The sequence below is a fragment of the Cygnus atratus genome, chromosome 1 (genome assembly GCF_013377495.2).
Source record: "Cygnus atratus isolate AKBS03 ecotype Queensland, Australia chromosome 1, CAtr_DNAZoo_HiC_assembly, whole genome shotgun sequence".
Lineage (NCBI taxonomy): Eukaryota > Metazoa > Chordata > Aves > Anseriformes > Anatidae > Cygnus > Cygnus atratus.
This window is the reverse complement of record NC_066362.1, coordinates 1,618,794-1,632,185: the sequence shown is the minus strand read 5'-3', so window position 1 is coordinate 1,632,185 and position 13,392 is coordinate 1,618,794. Positions and strand designations below refer to the sequence as shown.

General features: G+C 58.0%; 2 protein-coding genes across 5 annotated transcripts in view; one reads left to right on the top strand and one right to left on the bottom strand.

The window, feature by feature from the left end:
- FBH1 (F-box DNA helicase 1) overlaps positions 1 to 5,641 on the top strand; it is a 26,183-nt gene extending 20,542 nt beyond the window's left edge. Inside the window, exons 18-21 of the mRNA XM_035566578.2 lie at positions 511 to 633; positions 1,214 to 1,320; positions 2,129 to 2,257; positions 3,350 to 5,641. Of these exons, the coding sequence (XP_035422471.2) occupies positions 511 to 633; positions 1,214 to 1,320; positions 2,129 to 2,257; positions 3,350 to 3,454 (464 nt within the window). The 3' untranslated portion in view covers positions 3,455 to 5,641. The remainder of the gene's footprint in view (positions 1 to 510; positions 634 to 1,213; positions 1,321 to 2,128; positions 2,258 to 3,349) is intronic.
- On the bottom strand, positions 5,591 to 13,392 carry LOC118258076 (interleukin-15 receptor subunit alpha-like). Of its 4 annotated transcripts, none has more exons than XM_035566604.2 (8): positions 13,213 to 13,392; positions 8,418 to 8,606; positions 8,223 to 8,300; positions 7,499 to 7,693; positions 7,268 to 7,297; positions 6,902 to 6,959; positions 6,436 to 6,778; positions 5,591 to 5,976 (listed from the first exon to the last, which is right to left on the bottom strand). In XM_035566604.2, the coding sequence occupies exons 1-7, from the start codon at positions 13,283 to 13,285 to the stop codon at positions 6,667 to 6,669; spliced, it is 735 nt and encodes a 244-aa protein (XP_035422497.1). In that variant the 5' UTR covers positions 13,286 to 13,392; the 3' UTR covers positions 5,591 to 5,976; positions 6,436 to 6,666. The 4 variants fall into 4 exon arrangements, with proteins under 4 accessions (XP_035422497.1, XP_050569471.1, XP_050569474.1 ...); XM_050713514.1 differs by having other exon boundaries at positions 7,499 to 7,690; XM_050713517.1 differs by lacking the exon at positions 7,268 to 7,297.

Genomic DNA, 13,392 nt, shown 5'->3' with positions numbered 1-13,392 from the left:
GGAGGAGAACAGCAGCTTTCGGGGTACATTTTGGGCTCCAGGTGGAGTTCAGGGCAATGAATCCACCACCAAAGGATTGCTTTAGGCGGCTTCGCTAGAGGCAAACAAAGCTTTGGATGTGGCATTTTCTGCAGATGGAAAGCCCCAGGGCTTTATTCTCGTCTTGTGATTCCTGGTGTAGTTGCCCTGCAACTTGCTAACTAAAATTTGGGACTTGGGGGACAAAGCAATCATGCTGAAAACTCATCAAATAAAGAGTGTTCCTGTTCAGGAGCTGGGGCTGCGGTTCCGGCTGCTGGTAACCAGACATTTTCCCTGGCAGGAAAGTTGTCTGTAGCAGTCTAGATTCCTGTTAGCAGTGCTTCGCTTCCAGTTCGTATTTGGGGAGAGGTGAAATGAACGCAGAACAAAATCAATTCCTTTGGTTCGGTGCCTTGTGAAATGAAGACACCGCTTTTGCTGCAGCGACTGATATTTTGCCCTTCTTGTTCCTGCTCTAATTCCTTGCAGATTACATAATAGGCACCGTCCACCAAGCCAAAGGCCTGGAGTTTGATACGGTGCTGGTTGCAGACGACTTTGTCAGCATGCTATCCGCCGTTCGCCATGACAGAATACCGAACTCCCTTATCGGTAAGGGAACGCCTGCTAGGGGCACCCATCCTGACCTGCAAGTGGGAAAGCAAAGCGTGCTGCTGGTGCTGGTCCTGCAAGGCCGTGCTTCTCAGCAGCTCCTATGAGACTGGCTGTCCTAGTGCTCGCTGCTCGTGTGGTTTCCTCCTGGCAACATAGAGGGACCGCGCTTGGGAAAGACACTCCTGTCTTTAGGCACCACTAAGGTAAAGCTTTGGGAGAGCAGCTCTCTTCCCAGTAAGCAGAGAGGAGCCTGCAGAGTGAATCTGGCTCAGCCGATGACACAGAAGCTCCCCAAGTGCTGAGTCTGTGCCTGGGGAGGTGGAGAAACGCGTAGCAGTGAGCTGCTCCTCTGGGCATGCAGAATCCTGCCCTTACCTCGAGGGGAGAAGGTGAAACGAGGCAAGAGATTTTAGTGGTGCCCAGAACTGCACAGCAAACCCAGGAGGGTGCTGCTCTGCAAGCCCGTGCTCTCCCAGAGCATGAGATGTCCTTCCAGGAGCGCTAACTGAAGCATTAGAGTGGCAGAGCTGTTCATTCATGCTTTCTAGAGCCACCGGTTATCTTTCCTCTGATCTAGGCATGTATCCTGAGGATGAATGGAACCTACTCTACGTGGCGGTGACACGTGCAAAGAAATGTTTGTTAATGTCAAAGACCCTGAAGATTATTTTGGCGTTGGCTGGGGTAAGCGAAATCTCTCCAAAGTAAGCAATACCTTGAAAAGGGAATTCAGGGCCCTGATACCCGCGCTTCGTAGCACGCTGCACCAAAGCAAGCTATCAGTTTCCCAGAGCAGCACTGCCTGGGAGCTGCAGCAGTGCCTCAGAGGTGCATTGCAGAGGCAGAGCAGCAGGGAAGAGCAAGTTCCCACTGTCCGTGTAGGGTTTGGGGTCTGGAGGCAGTTCTACAAGCGACGACGTCTTGGGCAGGATGGGTTGCTGCCAGTTTGAAAAAGCACCCAATACCTATAAAATCTGCTCGCCTCTGATCATAAAATTTGCAGGGTCTGTGTGTGGTGGAGGAGCATTAAGTGAGATTCGTCCTCATCCTAAGATTCATGCTGATGGTAGACTGTGACTTCCTGGGTTGTGCTGTAGCAGACAAATAGCTGAGGACACTTTTTGTCCTCGGTTCCCACTGCTCCCCACTGTGCATTCGGTAGCAAGACACAAGGTTGCAGTGGTGCAGCATTTTTCCACAGTCATTTTGGGTGTTGTCTTCCAAGGAATCTGCCTTCTTATCTCAGCACAAGCGTGTAGGTTCCCTTTTCTGTCTGCCGTTTTTGCCAGCTTCCTTCTTTTCCAGCTTTCACTTCCTTCCTTGAAAGCTGCCATGAATTCTGCTTGGTTTTGCTGTCAGTGGTTTTTGGGTTTTTTATTTTGTCACTGGGATTTGGGGTGTTTTTTTGCCTGTTTGTTTTAATAAGCCATGTTGCAAGTCACGTCTCTCAGCTCCCTGGAAACGTTGTTCTTCCCCTTTTCTTGTTCCTTAGGAGCATTTCCTTCGAGTGGAGCTGTTGAGCAAGGCTGTGAAGGATGGGGCCACAGTCACTTGTTCTGTGCCACAGTGTGCGCAGTCCCTGCAGTCCAGGCTGGTTGTGAAGAAGCTGCCTTTGACTTACGTACGTCTCCTCCGAGCTCCTCTCTGCTTCTTGGTCTTGACCAAACCCACCGAGGGCCTCTGAGGTCGTGTGTTTAAACGAGGAGCCTTCACAAGCTGCTCCTTGTCACGGGGTGGCCGTGCTCGGTCACTGCTCTGAGCTATCACAAGGGGAGGGACAAATTCAGTGCTAAGCTTGTGTGGAAGTGAGCAGGGAACGTCCCGTGGCTGGATCCCGTGGTTCTGCCCCTTACTTCTGCTCACAGCCCAGTCTTGTAATTGGGGACGACTTCCTGAGTGCATGATTCAGGGTGGTGGTGGGGTTCCTGCAGTCTCTTAAGTCTTTACCTCTTCTAATTGTGGTCTCAGGTGGAGCCACTTGGGGGTTTGTTCGTGTCATCGCCCATTTCTTACTCTGCAGAGGCCATCAAACGCTCACCTAGAGATTAGTAGGGCACCCTTTGTCCCTGCCAGTGGCCGTACGTCAACTGGCGAGAGGGTGGCAACCTGATTTTTGCGCCCAGTTTTGGTTTCAGTTCCACTTTGTGGCTCTGGGGTTGGTCCTCACCCAGCAAGCTCTCCTAGTGCCAGGATCTGCAAGCACGCGGTGAATCTGTGGAGCTCCACAGCTGGGACTAGTGTTAGCAGATGGCTCCAAGCCATCAGCAGCAGATGTGAGCAGTAAGGGCAGTGCGTGACCCTAAATGAGGCAAGCTGACTGAGATGGGCCCAGCCTCGGTGTCAGCTCCTGGCTCGCAGGCAGGATTCGCTCCCCAGCATTGTAAGGAGCCATGCACATTTACGGGATGAGATCACAGAACCATAGAATCATAGAACATTTACGGGAGGAGATCATAGAACCATAGAATCTTAGAATCACAGAACGTTCACGGAGGAGATGCCAGCTGGCAGCCTCCTGCTTCACCACAGAAAACCTGCACGGGGACGTTTGGCTGCAGCTATTAAGCAAACTGCCCCAGAACGGATTTCTTTGCAAGGGAGGTGGCACGAGATACTTTGGGCACATCACTGCTGTCTTCCCTGGACGAGGCTGGGAGCAGAGGCTGTGCTCCTCCAGCCGTAGCATCCTCTTAAATCTCTCTTTCCCTTGCAGAGCAATGGCAGCACGGATGCAGATGGGTACCTTTGCTACTCGTGTGCGCAGAAGCGTTTTGGAACCATGACATCTCTGGCCTTCTTCCCAGCACTTCAGGAATAACACATCCTGATGTAACAAAGCCTTCCAGCTCCGAGAGCCCTTGCTTCACCCTGGAGCCGTTCTGGGTGCAGGACGAGGCCGGTTTTCACATCCACGCTCCGTATCAGGTGGATATTGGGGGCAGGATTTTGGACCAGCTCCAGGAGGAACCTTCCAGGTTCTCTGCAAGGAGGTGCAAGACTTTTTCTCAAGCCCTGCCTTGTCCTCCAGGAGCTGGTCAGCATGGCCTGCATCTTTGCACAGAAGAATATTCACAATGTAAACTCTGTGGGACAGGACTGCTTTTTTTTTTTTGAGCATTACCATCCATTCCTCTGTCACCAGGAAAATACTTCCAGTGACAAAGCTGCTGGGATTTTCCTGACTCTTCCATCACATCATGCCTTGGGAAAATCCTTCTCACCCAACAGAGGAGGAATGTGATGCCAAAAAGTACCCAGCGAAACCATTTATTCCTAGAAAATGAACCTTTTCCTGGAGCCTGCTTTAATGGCAACGTTTCACTCTCAGCTCTGGATCAGTGGGAAAGAAGGAAATCAGTCATAACTGCTCCCAGCTGAATTAAAGGAATTTTCCTTACTTACAGCCAAGAGGTTTCCCCAGACTTCATGTCTCTTCTCCCTGCAGCAAAGCCTAAGGGGAGGAGAGGCAGCATCTGAAGAACTGCTTTGGTTTGATTCCAGTCTAACACAGATGATCAGAGAGAAGTTGGAGAGCATTTTTAATGCTGAGATAAAATTTGTAACAACAGCAACGAAAGCCTTAATGCTTTTTCTCTTCAGTTAAAAAGTCATCCTGAGTTGTATTTCTTTACCAGCCATCACAGTAGCAATGGTACCAGCAGCACGGTGGCCTTGTCAACCAGAGGGTGGCTTATGCTGTCCGTGTGAAGACAGAATCAGAGAAGCCTAAATATCCGAGTTGGAAGGGACCCACCAGGATCATCGTGTCCAACTCCTAGGTTCCCAAAGGACCACATAAAAATCAGACCCTGTGTCTGAGAGCGGTGTCCAAACGCTTCTTGAACTCTGCCAGGCTCGGTGCCGTGACCACATCCCTGGGCAGCCTGTCCCAGTGCCCAACCACCTCTGGGTGCAGAACCTTTCCCTAACCCCCAGCCCGACCCTCCCCTGTCCCAGCTCCATGCCGTTCCCTCGGGTCCTGTCGCTGTCCCCAGAGAGCAGAGCTCAGCGCCTGCCCCTCCGCTCCCCTCGTGAGGGAGCTGCAGGCCGCCATGAGGCCTCCCCTCGGCCTGCTCTGCTCTGGGCTGAACAAACCAAGGGCCCTCAGCCATTCCTCACACGTCTTCTCCTCTAGACCCTTCCCCATCTTTGTAGCCCTCCTTTGGACACTCTCTAATAGTTTTATGTCTTTCTTATACTGTGACGCCCCAAACTTCACACAGTGCCTGAGGTGAGGCCGCACCAGCATGGAGCAGAGCGGGCCGATGACGATGCCCTGGCTGCTACCAGAGCCCCGTGCCACGAAGAGATCAAAACCGAAACCGATGCAGGCAGAGACCTGGACATCAGCCTGGAGCCATGAGCCGTGCCTGGCTGGGAAAGCTCCCGCATCCTGTTGACTTCCACAGTTAATCACTGAATGGCAGCTGCTTCGCTGGCTCTTTTCGCTTTCCAAGCGCCAGCTCCAGAAAGGCTTCCGTCTTCCCGCTCACCTAAACGTGGGCAGAACGATGCTTGGAAGCCAAATGGAACTGCAGACGCCGGACCAGGGACCTCGTGCGCTCCCTTTGAGCCTCATCTATTTTCTGCCCACCCCGTGGCACTGGGGAGGAGAAGGGGAGTGAAGTGCCGTGACGGGAGGCCGTGCTCGGCCATGAGTCCCTACAGCAGAGCGCACAAACATGAGGAAGAGACAGAAGGGAGGAAAGGACAGGAGTTGTGAGACACCTCCTGCTTTCCAGCTGCCTGCTGAAGCCCCTTTCGCCTTCCAGTGGAGCCAAATGGGTCGTGGCAGCCGCCACTTTGCCTCCAGAGGATGGCAGTGCCCATTTGGGGCAGTCACAGGGCTGTGGCAGGGCTGGCCAGCAAGCCCTGGCTGCTGCAGTGGGGGATTTCACCCCAAACCTGCTCCCTCTCCCCATTGTTGTGGAGGCTGAGACACCCAACTAAAGCATTGGCCACTCTGCGTGCGTTATTTTATATACAATATATACACATTTTAATATAAAACATCACCACAAAGCTGCCTGTTCTGTAGCAAGGGGGAAACGAGTGGTTAACAACTGATAAACAGACGGAGAAGGGAAAACCTGAAAAGGAATATATTCCCTAGGGCGTGTTGTTGCTTTCAGGTTTTGGCAGTGTCTGTAGTGAATCGCTCCTGCTTGTGCTCCCCTGCAAGCAGCCGGAGCTGGTGGGCACCTGGGGTCGGTGCCGAAAGTGCCCCCGAAGGATCCCTGAGTTGTGTCCGAGGGCCCCTGAGCCGCAGTGGGCTGGTGCTGGTGCTGGTGCTGGTGCTGGAGCTGGAGCTCCTCGCTGCGGTCGATGGCTTGGGGGTGGCTGAAAGAAAGCAGGGAAGGAGTCAGAGCACGGCAGAGGGATGCTCGCCTGGGTCTGCAGGGACCGTGAGCAGTGGTTTGGGGGCAGTTTGGGGTTAAAGCAGCTCTAGGGATGGTGTCTAGGTGGCCCAACCCCCAAGGGAAGGGGTGTGATTTGGGGCAGGGCAGCCTGGTTTCAATGCCAGCACACAAACCCTGTCCCCTGTACCCAAAAACATCTTCCACTGGAGCCAACAGCCCAGTCTGCAGTGAGGATGGGTGCATCCTGCTGCCTGTGGGCATGGGGCACCCATGGGTGTCCTGCTCATGGCCTGCCTCAGTGCCTCACATCCCGCTCCTCCGGCCCGTGTTTAAATACCTCCTGCTTTTTGGCCCCCAGCTCAGGCCACCCACCACCTCCACCACCCCGGGGTGCTCCCAGGGCTCACCCACCGAGCTGCCCAGCAGGATAACCACGCACCTTCGGCCGACGGAGCGGGCTCTTCCATGACAGTCACTTGGTCAGGCTGGGAAAAGCAGCCGCGTGTCCCCGGGGTGAGGATGCGCCGTGCGCAGGGCAGCTGGGGACGGGGGACGTGCTCTGCCCCGCGTCGCTGCCGCTCGGGGAAGCATCCGGCTTTCCAGCCGAGCCCCGAGCACCCTCCTCGCTGGCCGGGCTGGCAGGTACACCGAGTTGCCCGGCCGTGGGTGCTCAGCCCGTGGGGAAGACGCCGGGTGGCACCGTCTCATCGTCCTCGGCTGCGGCGGCAGGAGCCACCATGGGGATGGCCGTCCCCGCCACCGTGTAGTCCTGCTGGGCACTCCTGTGGACGGGAGAGGAGCGTCGTCGGCACCCAAAGGGTTTTCCCCAGCTTTTAGGAAAACTCAGGGGACAACAGTGGCTTGTCACCAGTGCGGAGGGACCGCGTGGGGCTCAGCACACTTACATTTTCATCCTCCAGCAGCAGCAAGCCACAACGCCGGCGATGACCAGCAGCGGGAGCCCTGTGGGGGAGACGAGGCAGCTGATGAGCATCTTCCAATGCACGGCCAAGGGAACAGCCGCACTCAAAACGCCTCCGTAAAGAGCCAAAAATGCGTTATGCACAACTTTTCACAGTGTATTTTTAAGGTACCCTCCCAGCTGGGGGAAGAAATAGGGGCGCTGCATCCTGCCCTCCTTGGAGGCATCGCTTCCGACCGTGGCACAAACCTCGCACAGCTCTGAGAGTGGCTTTTAGGGTAAAAATACAAATTAAATGAACCCACGCTTGCCAAAAATGAGCTTTTTTGCTCAACCCAGCGCTGCTTACCGATGGAAGAGGCCAGTATCTGGGCGGAAACTGAAAAAAAAAAAAAAAAAGAGAAATGGAGATTTTAGCCACAGAGCTGGGGAAGCCCAGGAAAGGGGAAGATGCTGGTGGGAACAGGGTTAAAAAGGAGCTCGGAGAGAAGAGGAAAAAGCACTGAAACAGTAAAAGAGCCTGCACTGACTGAAACGCAGCCCCGCTGGCAGGTTGTCTCCCTTGGGGAGGTGAACCAACCTGCAGCGTGGTCCACGGGGGCAGTGGGCAGCGGGGTTGTCCCCAGGGCCATCCCTTTTCCTGGCGGAGACGTCTCCAGCAGCGGGGACATTGCCGGCAGCGTGGACGTCTCCGGCGATGGCCCGTCAGCCACCGGCGGCACGGGTGTTGCTGCTGGAGAGGGGCTGGAGGTCGGAGCGGCGCCGGTGGTTCCTGCTTGGGGAAAGGGTGTAAAACCCTTTGAATTTGGGGCAGTTCTCAGTGGTGCTCTGGGCAGCTCCCTTACTCCATGCATGGCCTCGCACGGGATCCAGGCAGTGGGTGGCAAGGGCGACCCAGCCCACCCCACAGCTATGAGGCGGTGGAAGGTCACGCAGCTGAGTTACTCGAGCATGGGATCAGGGAATCGTAGAGGCATTAAGGTTGGAAGAGCCCTCCAAGATCATCTGGTCCAACCATCCCCTACCACCACGGTCACCCACTAAACCATGTCCCCAAGCACCACGTCCAACTTTCCTTGAGCACCCCCAGGAACGGTGACTCCACCACCTCCCTGGGCAAGCCGTCCCAACGCCTGACCGCTCCTTCTGAGCAGAAATGTCTCCTCGTTTCCAACCTGAACCTCCCCTGGCACAACTTGAGGCCGTTCCCTCTAGTTTGGCTTTCCGCAATGCTTTCTCACCATGACCTCAGCCAAGGCAGCCCCAAACACCCCCCCGTGGCGCCATGTTCACCCCTTCCTCACCTCTTTGGGTCGTCCTCATGGTGGGCAGCACGGTCGGGAGCTCGGGGCTGGGGGTTTGCAGGGGTAGAGCTGGGTCCCCTTGGGGAAGACACAACGCGGAGACGCCGTCAGCGGCAGCGGCAACGCCACCCCGCGTCCTCCTCCGCCCCGTCCCCGCGGCCTCCCCGTCCCCGCGGCCACCCGGTGAGAGCTTACGGATGCACTGCAGGCTGGTGGGCGTCCAGATGGGCTTGGCGTCGTGGAGGACGCACTGGATGAGGCCGGAGGTGCCGGCTTTGCGCTTGTAGCCCGGCTTGCAGGTGTAGCGCAGGCAGGCGTTGAGCTGCGTGTTGTTGCCCACGTCGATGTGCGCGTTGGCCACGTCCTTGGGGCGGCTGCATCGCACTGTCACGGGGGAGGAAAACAAAGAAATGAAGATGATAACGGGGGCATGAGGCGCTCTCCTGGCTCACCGTGCCCAACGCGGGGGGGTTCCATCCTGCTGGGGAGGTGGGTACGGGGTATTGGTGCTGCTCCAGGGCTGGGAGAGCCTCATCCAGCACAGAGCCTACAAACGGAGGCGGCTGTGCCTGCACGGGGGGCACGGGGAAGGGGGACAGCGGTGTGCCACGCACAGGGCCCCGGTTACAGCCGGGTTTCTGGCACGTTTGTGGTCCCTTTGAGCAGCTCCTTTTAGCAGAAAAAAAGCCTTTTAGCAGAAAAAAGCCTTTTAGCAGAATGTCTCCCCCTGCAGCGAGCTTCTCGGTCAGCCGCGTCCCACCGCCAGCCACCACGCTCCGTCTCCGCTCTGTTCTCCTCCTGTTTTGCAGGACGTGGGAATTTCCAGGCGCTGCACGAGTCCTCCTGCTGCTTCCTGGGGTTGTCACCCCTGCTGGTGGCTGTGACCCACGACCCCAGAGGTGGCCAAAATCTGACCGCCACGTGGCCAGGCAGCAGGACGGTGGGGATCTGAGTTAACACTGTCCTTCTCCCCAGCAGCGCTCGTGCTTCCCCTTTAGCTCCGATCTGGGGTCGGTTTTGCAAGAGGGTGTCACGATTTCGCTTCCTTTTCCCTGGCGCGATGGAGAAAGTTTCCCGACGGCTCCTACCCCGAGGCTGTGCCCTCGCTGCGACGTGGGAAAGGCTCGCGTGTCCACAGCCTGTCCCCCGGCCTGGGCAGAGCGGTGACACCGCGGGGCACGCACCAGGACGTGGTCGGGACGTGACGCACGGCGTGGATGCGCAGCTGCACGGCACGGATGGAGCAGTGCCCCCCAGGATGGGGCACGTTTGGCAGGGAGGGATTCCCGGTGCGATGCTAGGCTGAAGCAACTTTTGGTGATGTCCCCGAGGCTGGTGGCCACCAGGAGTCGAGGCTGTAGGTGAGGTCCTAACCCTTCCCAGTGGCTCTGGGAAGCACCCAGCGGCTGCAGCGGTGCGGCGGGGACGGGAGCGGGGTGTCGGTAGGAGCACAAGGACAACGGGGTTAGGGTTGCAGTGGTGGGGATGGGAGAATAACAGGGACAGGAGCACGACGGTGACGGGGATGGAATGATGGTGGCAATGGGATTGGGAACGTGGTGGCAGTGGGGGACAGAGATGGGAGCACGACGGGGACAGGAGCGTGATGGCAACGGGGACAGGAGCATGGTGGCAACGGGGACAGGAGCATGGTGGCAACGGGGACAGGAGCGCAATGGGTTTGGGAGCGTGACAGCAATGGGAACAGGGATGGAAGCACGATGGGGATGGGAGCATGATGGCGATGGGGACAGGAGGACAACAGCGGTGGGGACGTGGTGGGGACGGGAGCATGATGGGGATGGGAGCGCGATGTCAAGAGGGATGGGAACACAATGGGAATTCCCATCACAAAACCAGCAAAAACAGTTCGTGAGCAAACCCCGTCACAGCCTCCCTCTTGCACGAGCCCTCCTTCCCCTCTGGGGTCCATTTCTGGGCATTTCCACCCGCTCTCAGGGCAGGGGCACGGGGCACGCACGGCTGCCTCCGCCACGCTGGCAGCAGCACCGCAGCTCCGCGGCACGTGTTGGCAAAGGCGCAAAGGAAGTGGGCAGCAAGCCAGGACCGGCTCGCCACCCTGGGAGAAGCCAAAGGGCAGCTTCGGGCGCTGCCGTGTGGGTATCCCTCGTCCTTCAAATTGACAGGGACAAGCCCAATCACACGGAAATAAAAGCTACTTAATGCTGAAACGCCCTGATTTGTATCCGCAGCATCTCCTGGCAGAGCCCCATGGATGCCTGGGGCGGTCCGTGCCACCCGGGCTGCTTCTGCCTCCCTCTTCCCTTCGTTTTGGTGTTCGGGCAGCTCCGTGCCATGTCCCCCGGTGCCGGGAAATCCTGAAATGCTGCAGACACCATCGCTGAGGTCCAGGGCGTGAGCGACGCCGGGCGTGTGCCGAGCGCGTCGGTTCTCAGCCTCCGCTCAAGAGAGCGGTGACATTTCCAGGAGGAAAAGGAGGCAGCGCCACGGGACGTTCCGCAGCACGCTCGCCTGGCAATAAACCTGCGGCGGTGCCATAAAATTAGTGGAAAGACCTTCCGGTGCCAAAAATAAAAACGACGCGAAAGCAAAGCGAGCGCAGTGGGAAATCCAGCCGGCAAAAGGGGAGAAAGCCTTCGGGGGTTCAGATTTCCAGCTGGACAAAGCCCCCTGGATTTGGTCAGTGCCGGGGAGTGGCGTGCAGCCAGCGCTTCCCAGGGTTTGCTTTCCCCTTACAAAAAACAGGCCATCTGCCTTCTGTTCTCCTGGATAACTCTAGGAAAAGCTCACAAAACTGCCAGCACGGCCAAAAGCATCCCTCTGTTGATCCCCGCTCCTTCCCAGCGTCTCAGGTTGAGTTTTGCCATTAATGTGCCAGCCCAAATGCTCAAAAACTCATCGCATGGGAGCGAGCTGCTGTGCTGGGCGCACACCTCGGGTCCAGGCGGGTTTTGGACCCTGGGTTCCCCGTTCCTGCGTCGCCGAGCCGTCCCCCTCCAGCATCAGGGGCTGCACAACCCCAATGAGACATCAGAGAATCTCCATCGGGAAAGCTTTCCCACGTTGGTGGCTGAATCTCCTCCGAAAATGATCAGCAAAATGAGAGCGGGTCCCGTTTTCTGCGAATGTTCTAAAGAACATGAGCCAAAAAAAAACCAAACTGGAGGAAAGAGAAATTTCACAACTCCGTGCCCGAGACCAGAGAATCCACGGAAGACACCAAAACCACAGAAATAAGTAAAACTTTTTTCCGTTTAGCAACTAACGTGCCCCAAAGCATGTGAAATCGAACAGCCGTGCCCGTGGCTGCGAGGAAGAGGGGTTAGGATGGAAACATCCAACGAGGAGACACCGGTGGGTTTGTCTCTTACCGAAAAGGAAAAAATCGCTCCGTGGTAAAATCAGGCGTGACGGTAATGGAAGGTGTTAAGAAAATAAGCATAAATTTAATTTTCACTGGAATTAAGTTAAAACTGAACACATACGGAGTTGTCCCCGTGAGTCGCCTGCTGAGCAAATCCTCAAATCCCCAAATCCGCACAAAAAAGGCGAGTTCAGGTTCAGCCCCACGCATCCAGGAGAGCCGCAGGGAGCCCGGTGCTGGAGCTTCCCCTGGTGCCAGGCTCAGATTTACCCTCCCCGCTTCCTAAAGGCAAGAAAAGATTTCTCCTGACAAATATCCACGCGTTTCTGTGCTTTCCCCGAGAAACGCAGCCCCGGGGATGGAGAGCAGGGGGGTGCGACACCTGGTGCGAGCTCAGCGGGATGCAGCGGATGCAGAGGATGCAGCGGCTGCAGCACCTCCCGAGTTATCCAGCGGCCGAGCTAAAAGCAGCCGGGTTTTACTCGAGCCACCAAACCTGCTCCCGACGTCCTTCCCTGCGTCCCAAGCAGCTCCTCATTGCGCCATTTGTTCCCGACCGCCCCGGATAAACACGCTCTGCGCCCCAAACCGCGGTCCTGATTCCATCAGCGCCGCCGGGAGCATCGTCCGTGGGGCCAGGGCAGGAGGTGCTGCCTTCGGGGAAAACGCTCTCCTGCGTTTCCTTCGCCGCCGGAGCCGCTTTACAGCGCTGCGTGCACACGCCGGCTGTTCAGAGATGGGAATAAACTCATTTTCCAGGGCGTTGCTGTTTTGGCAGCCGGCAGCCCGATAAAGGGAGCACGAAAGCTGTCCCGAAGCTCCGCAGGGCGCTCAGCCTTATTTCCCGTGCTTCCACTTCCAGGCAAACCTTTCCGAATTCCCCCGTTTTCAGTTAATTAAGCAGGGCTAACACGTGCAGGGGAAGGTCTTGCCGCCGGTGCGAGCGTTTCCCCCGGGCTCTGAGCATCGCTGGCTCCTCTGACGCCACGGCGCCGGTTTTCCTGAAGCCACTTGGGAGAGGCGATGCCAAATTTCCACGAGATCCCGGTCTGGCGGCGATGCCCAGCCGCGGCCACAAATTGCCCCGAGCCCCGCGTCGCGCCCCAGCTCTGTGCCCCCCAACGGGAACCCCCCCCCCACCCCCCCCCCGTGATCCGTCTCCCGTGGGGTGCAGCGGCAGGACCCGGCTCCTAAAATCGCCCCCAAACCTCCAGGGACGCCGGTGGGGATTTGGGGTGGGCGCTAAGTGGGGCAGGCGGGTACCCGGTGGGGTGCACGGGGAGCTGGGGGAGCAGCGTGGGTGCGGCGTGGGCACCCGTGGGTGCTGCGGGGGGACCCGTGGGAGCAGCGTGGGGACCCGGGGGCGCTTGGTGAGCACCCGTGGGCGCAGGGTGAGCACTCAGGGTGCAGGGTGGGCACCCACGGGTGCAGCGTGGGCACCCCGGGAGGGAACCAAGGGGCCCCAGGGCGAAGCGCAGCCACGCCGGGAGCCCCCGGGCGCGCACCCAACGCCTCCCTCCCCGCCAGGGCAGCCCGGGCACCCATGGGTGCCCCCTAGGGAGCACGGGGGGGGGCTCGGGCAAGGCGAGCAGCGGCCCGAGCCCCCCGCCGGCAGGACGGGAGCCCCGGGGAAGCCTCGCTTACCGGTTTCGCCGGCGGCCCAGGGCAGCAGGAGGGCGACGGCCCCGCAGAGCAGCGGCAGCAGCGGGCGCGCCATGGGCGGCGGCACCGGGCCGGGGGCTCAGGGCTCCCCCGGGGGCTCCGAGGCACTGCCCCGCCGCCCGCCGCCGCCAGCCATGGCCTTTCCCTTCCCTTCCCTTCCCT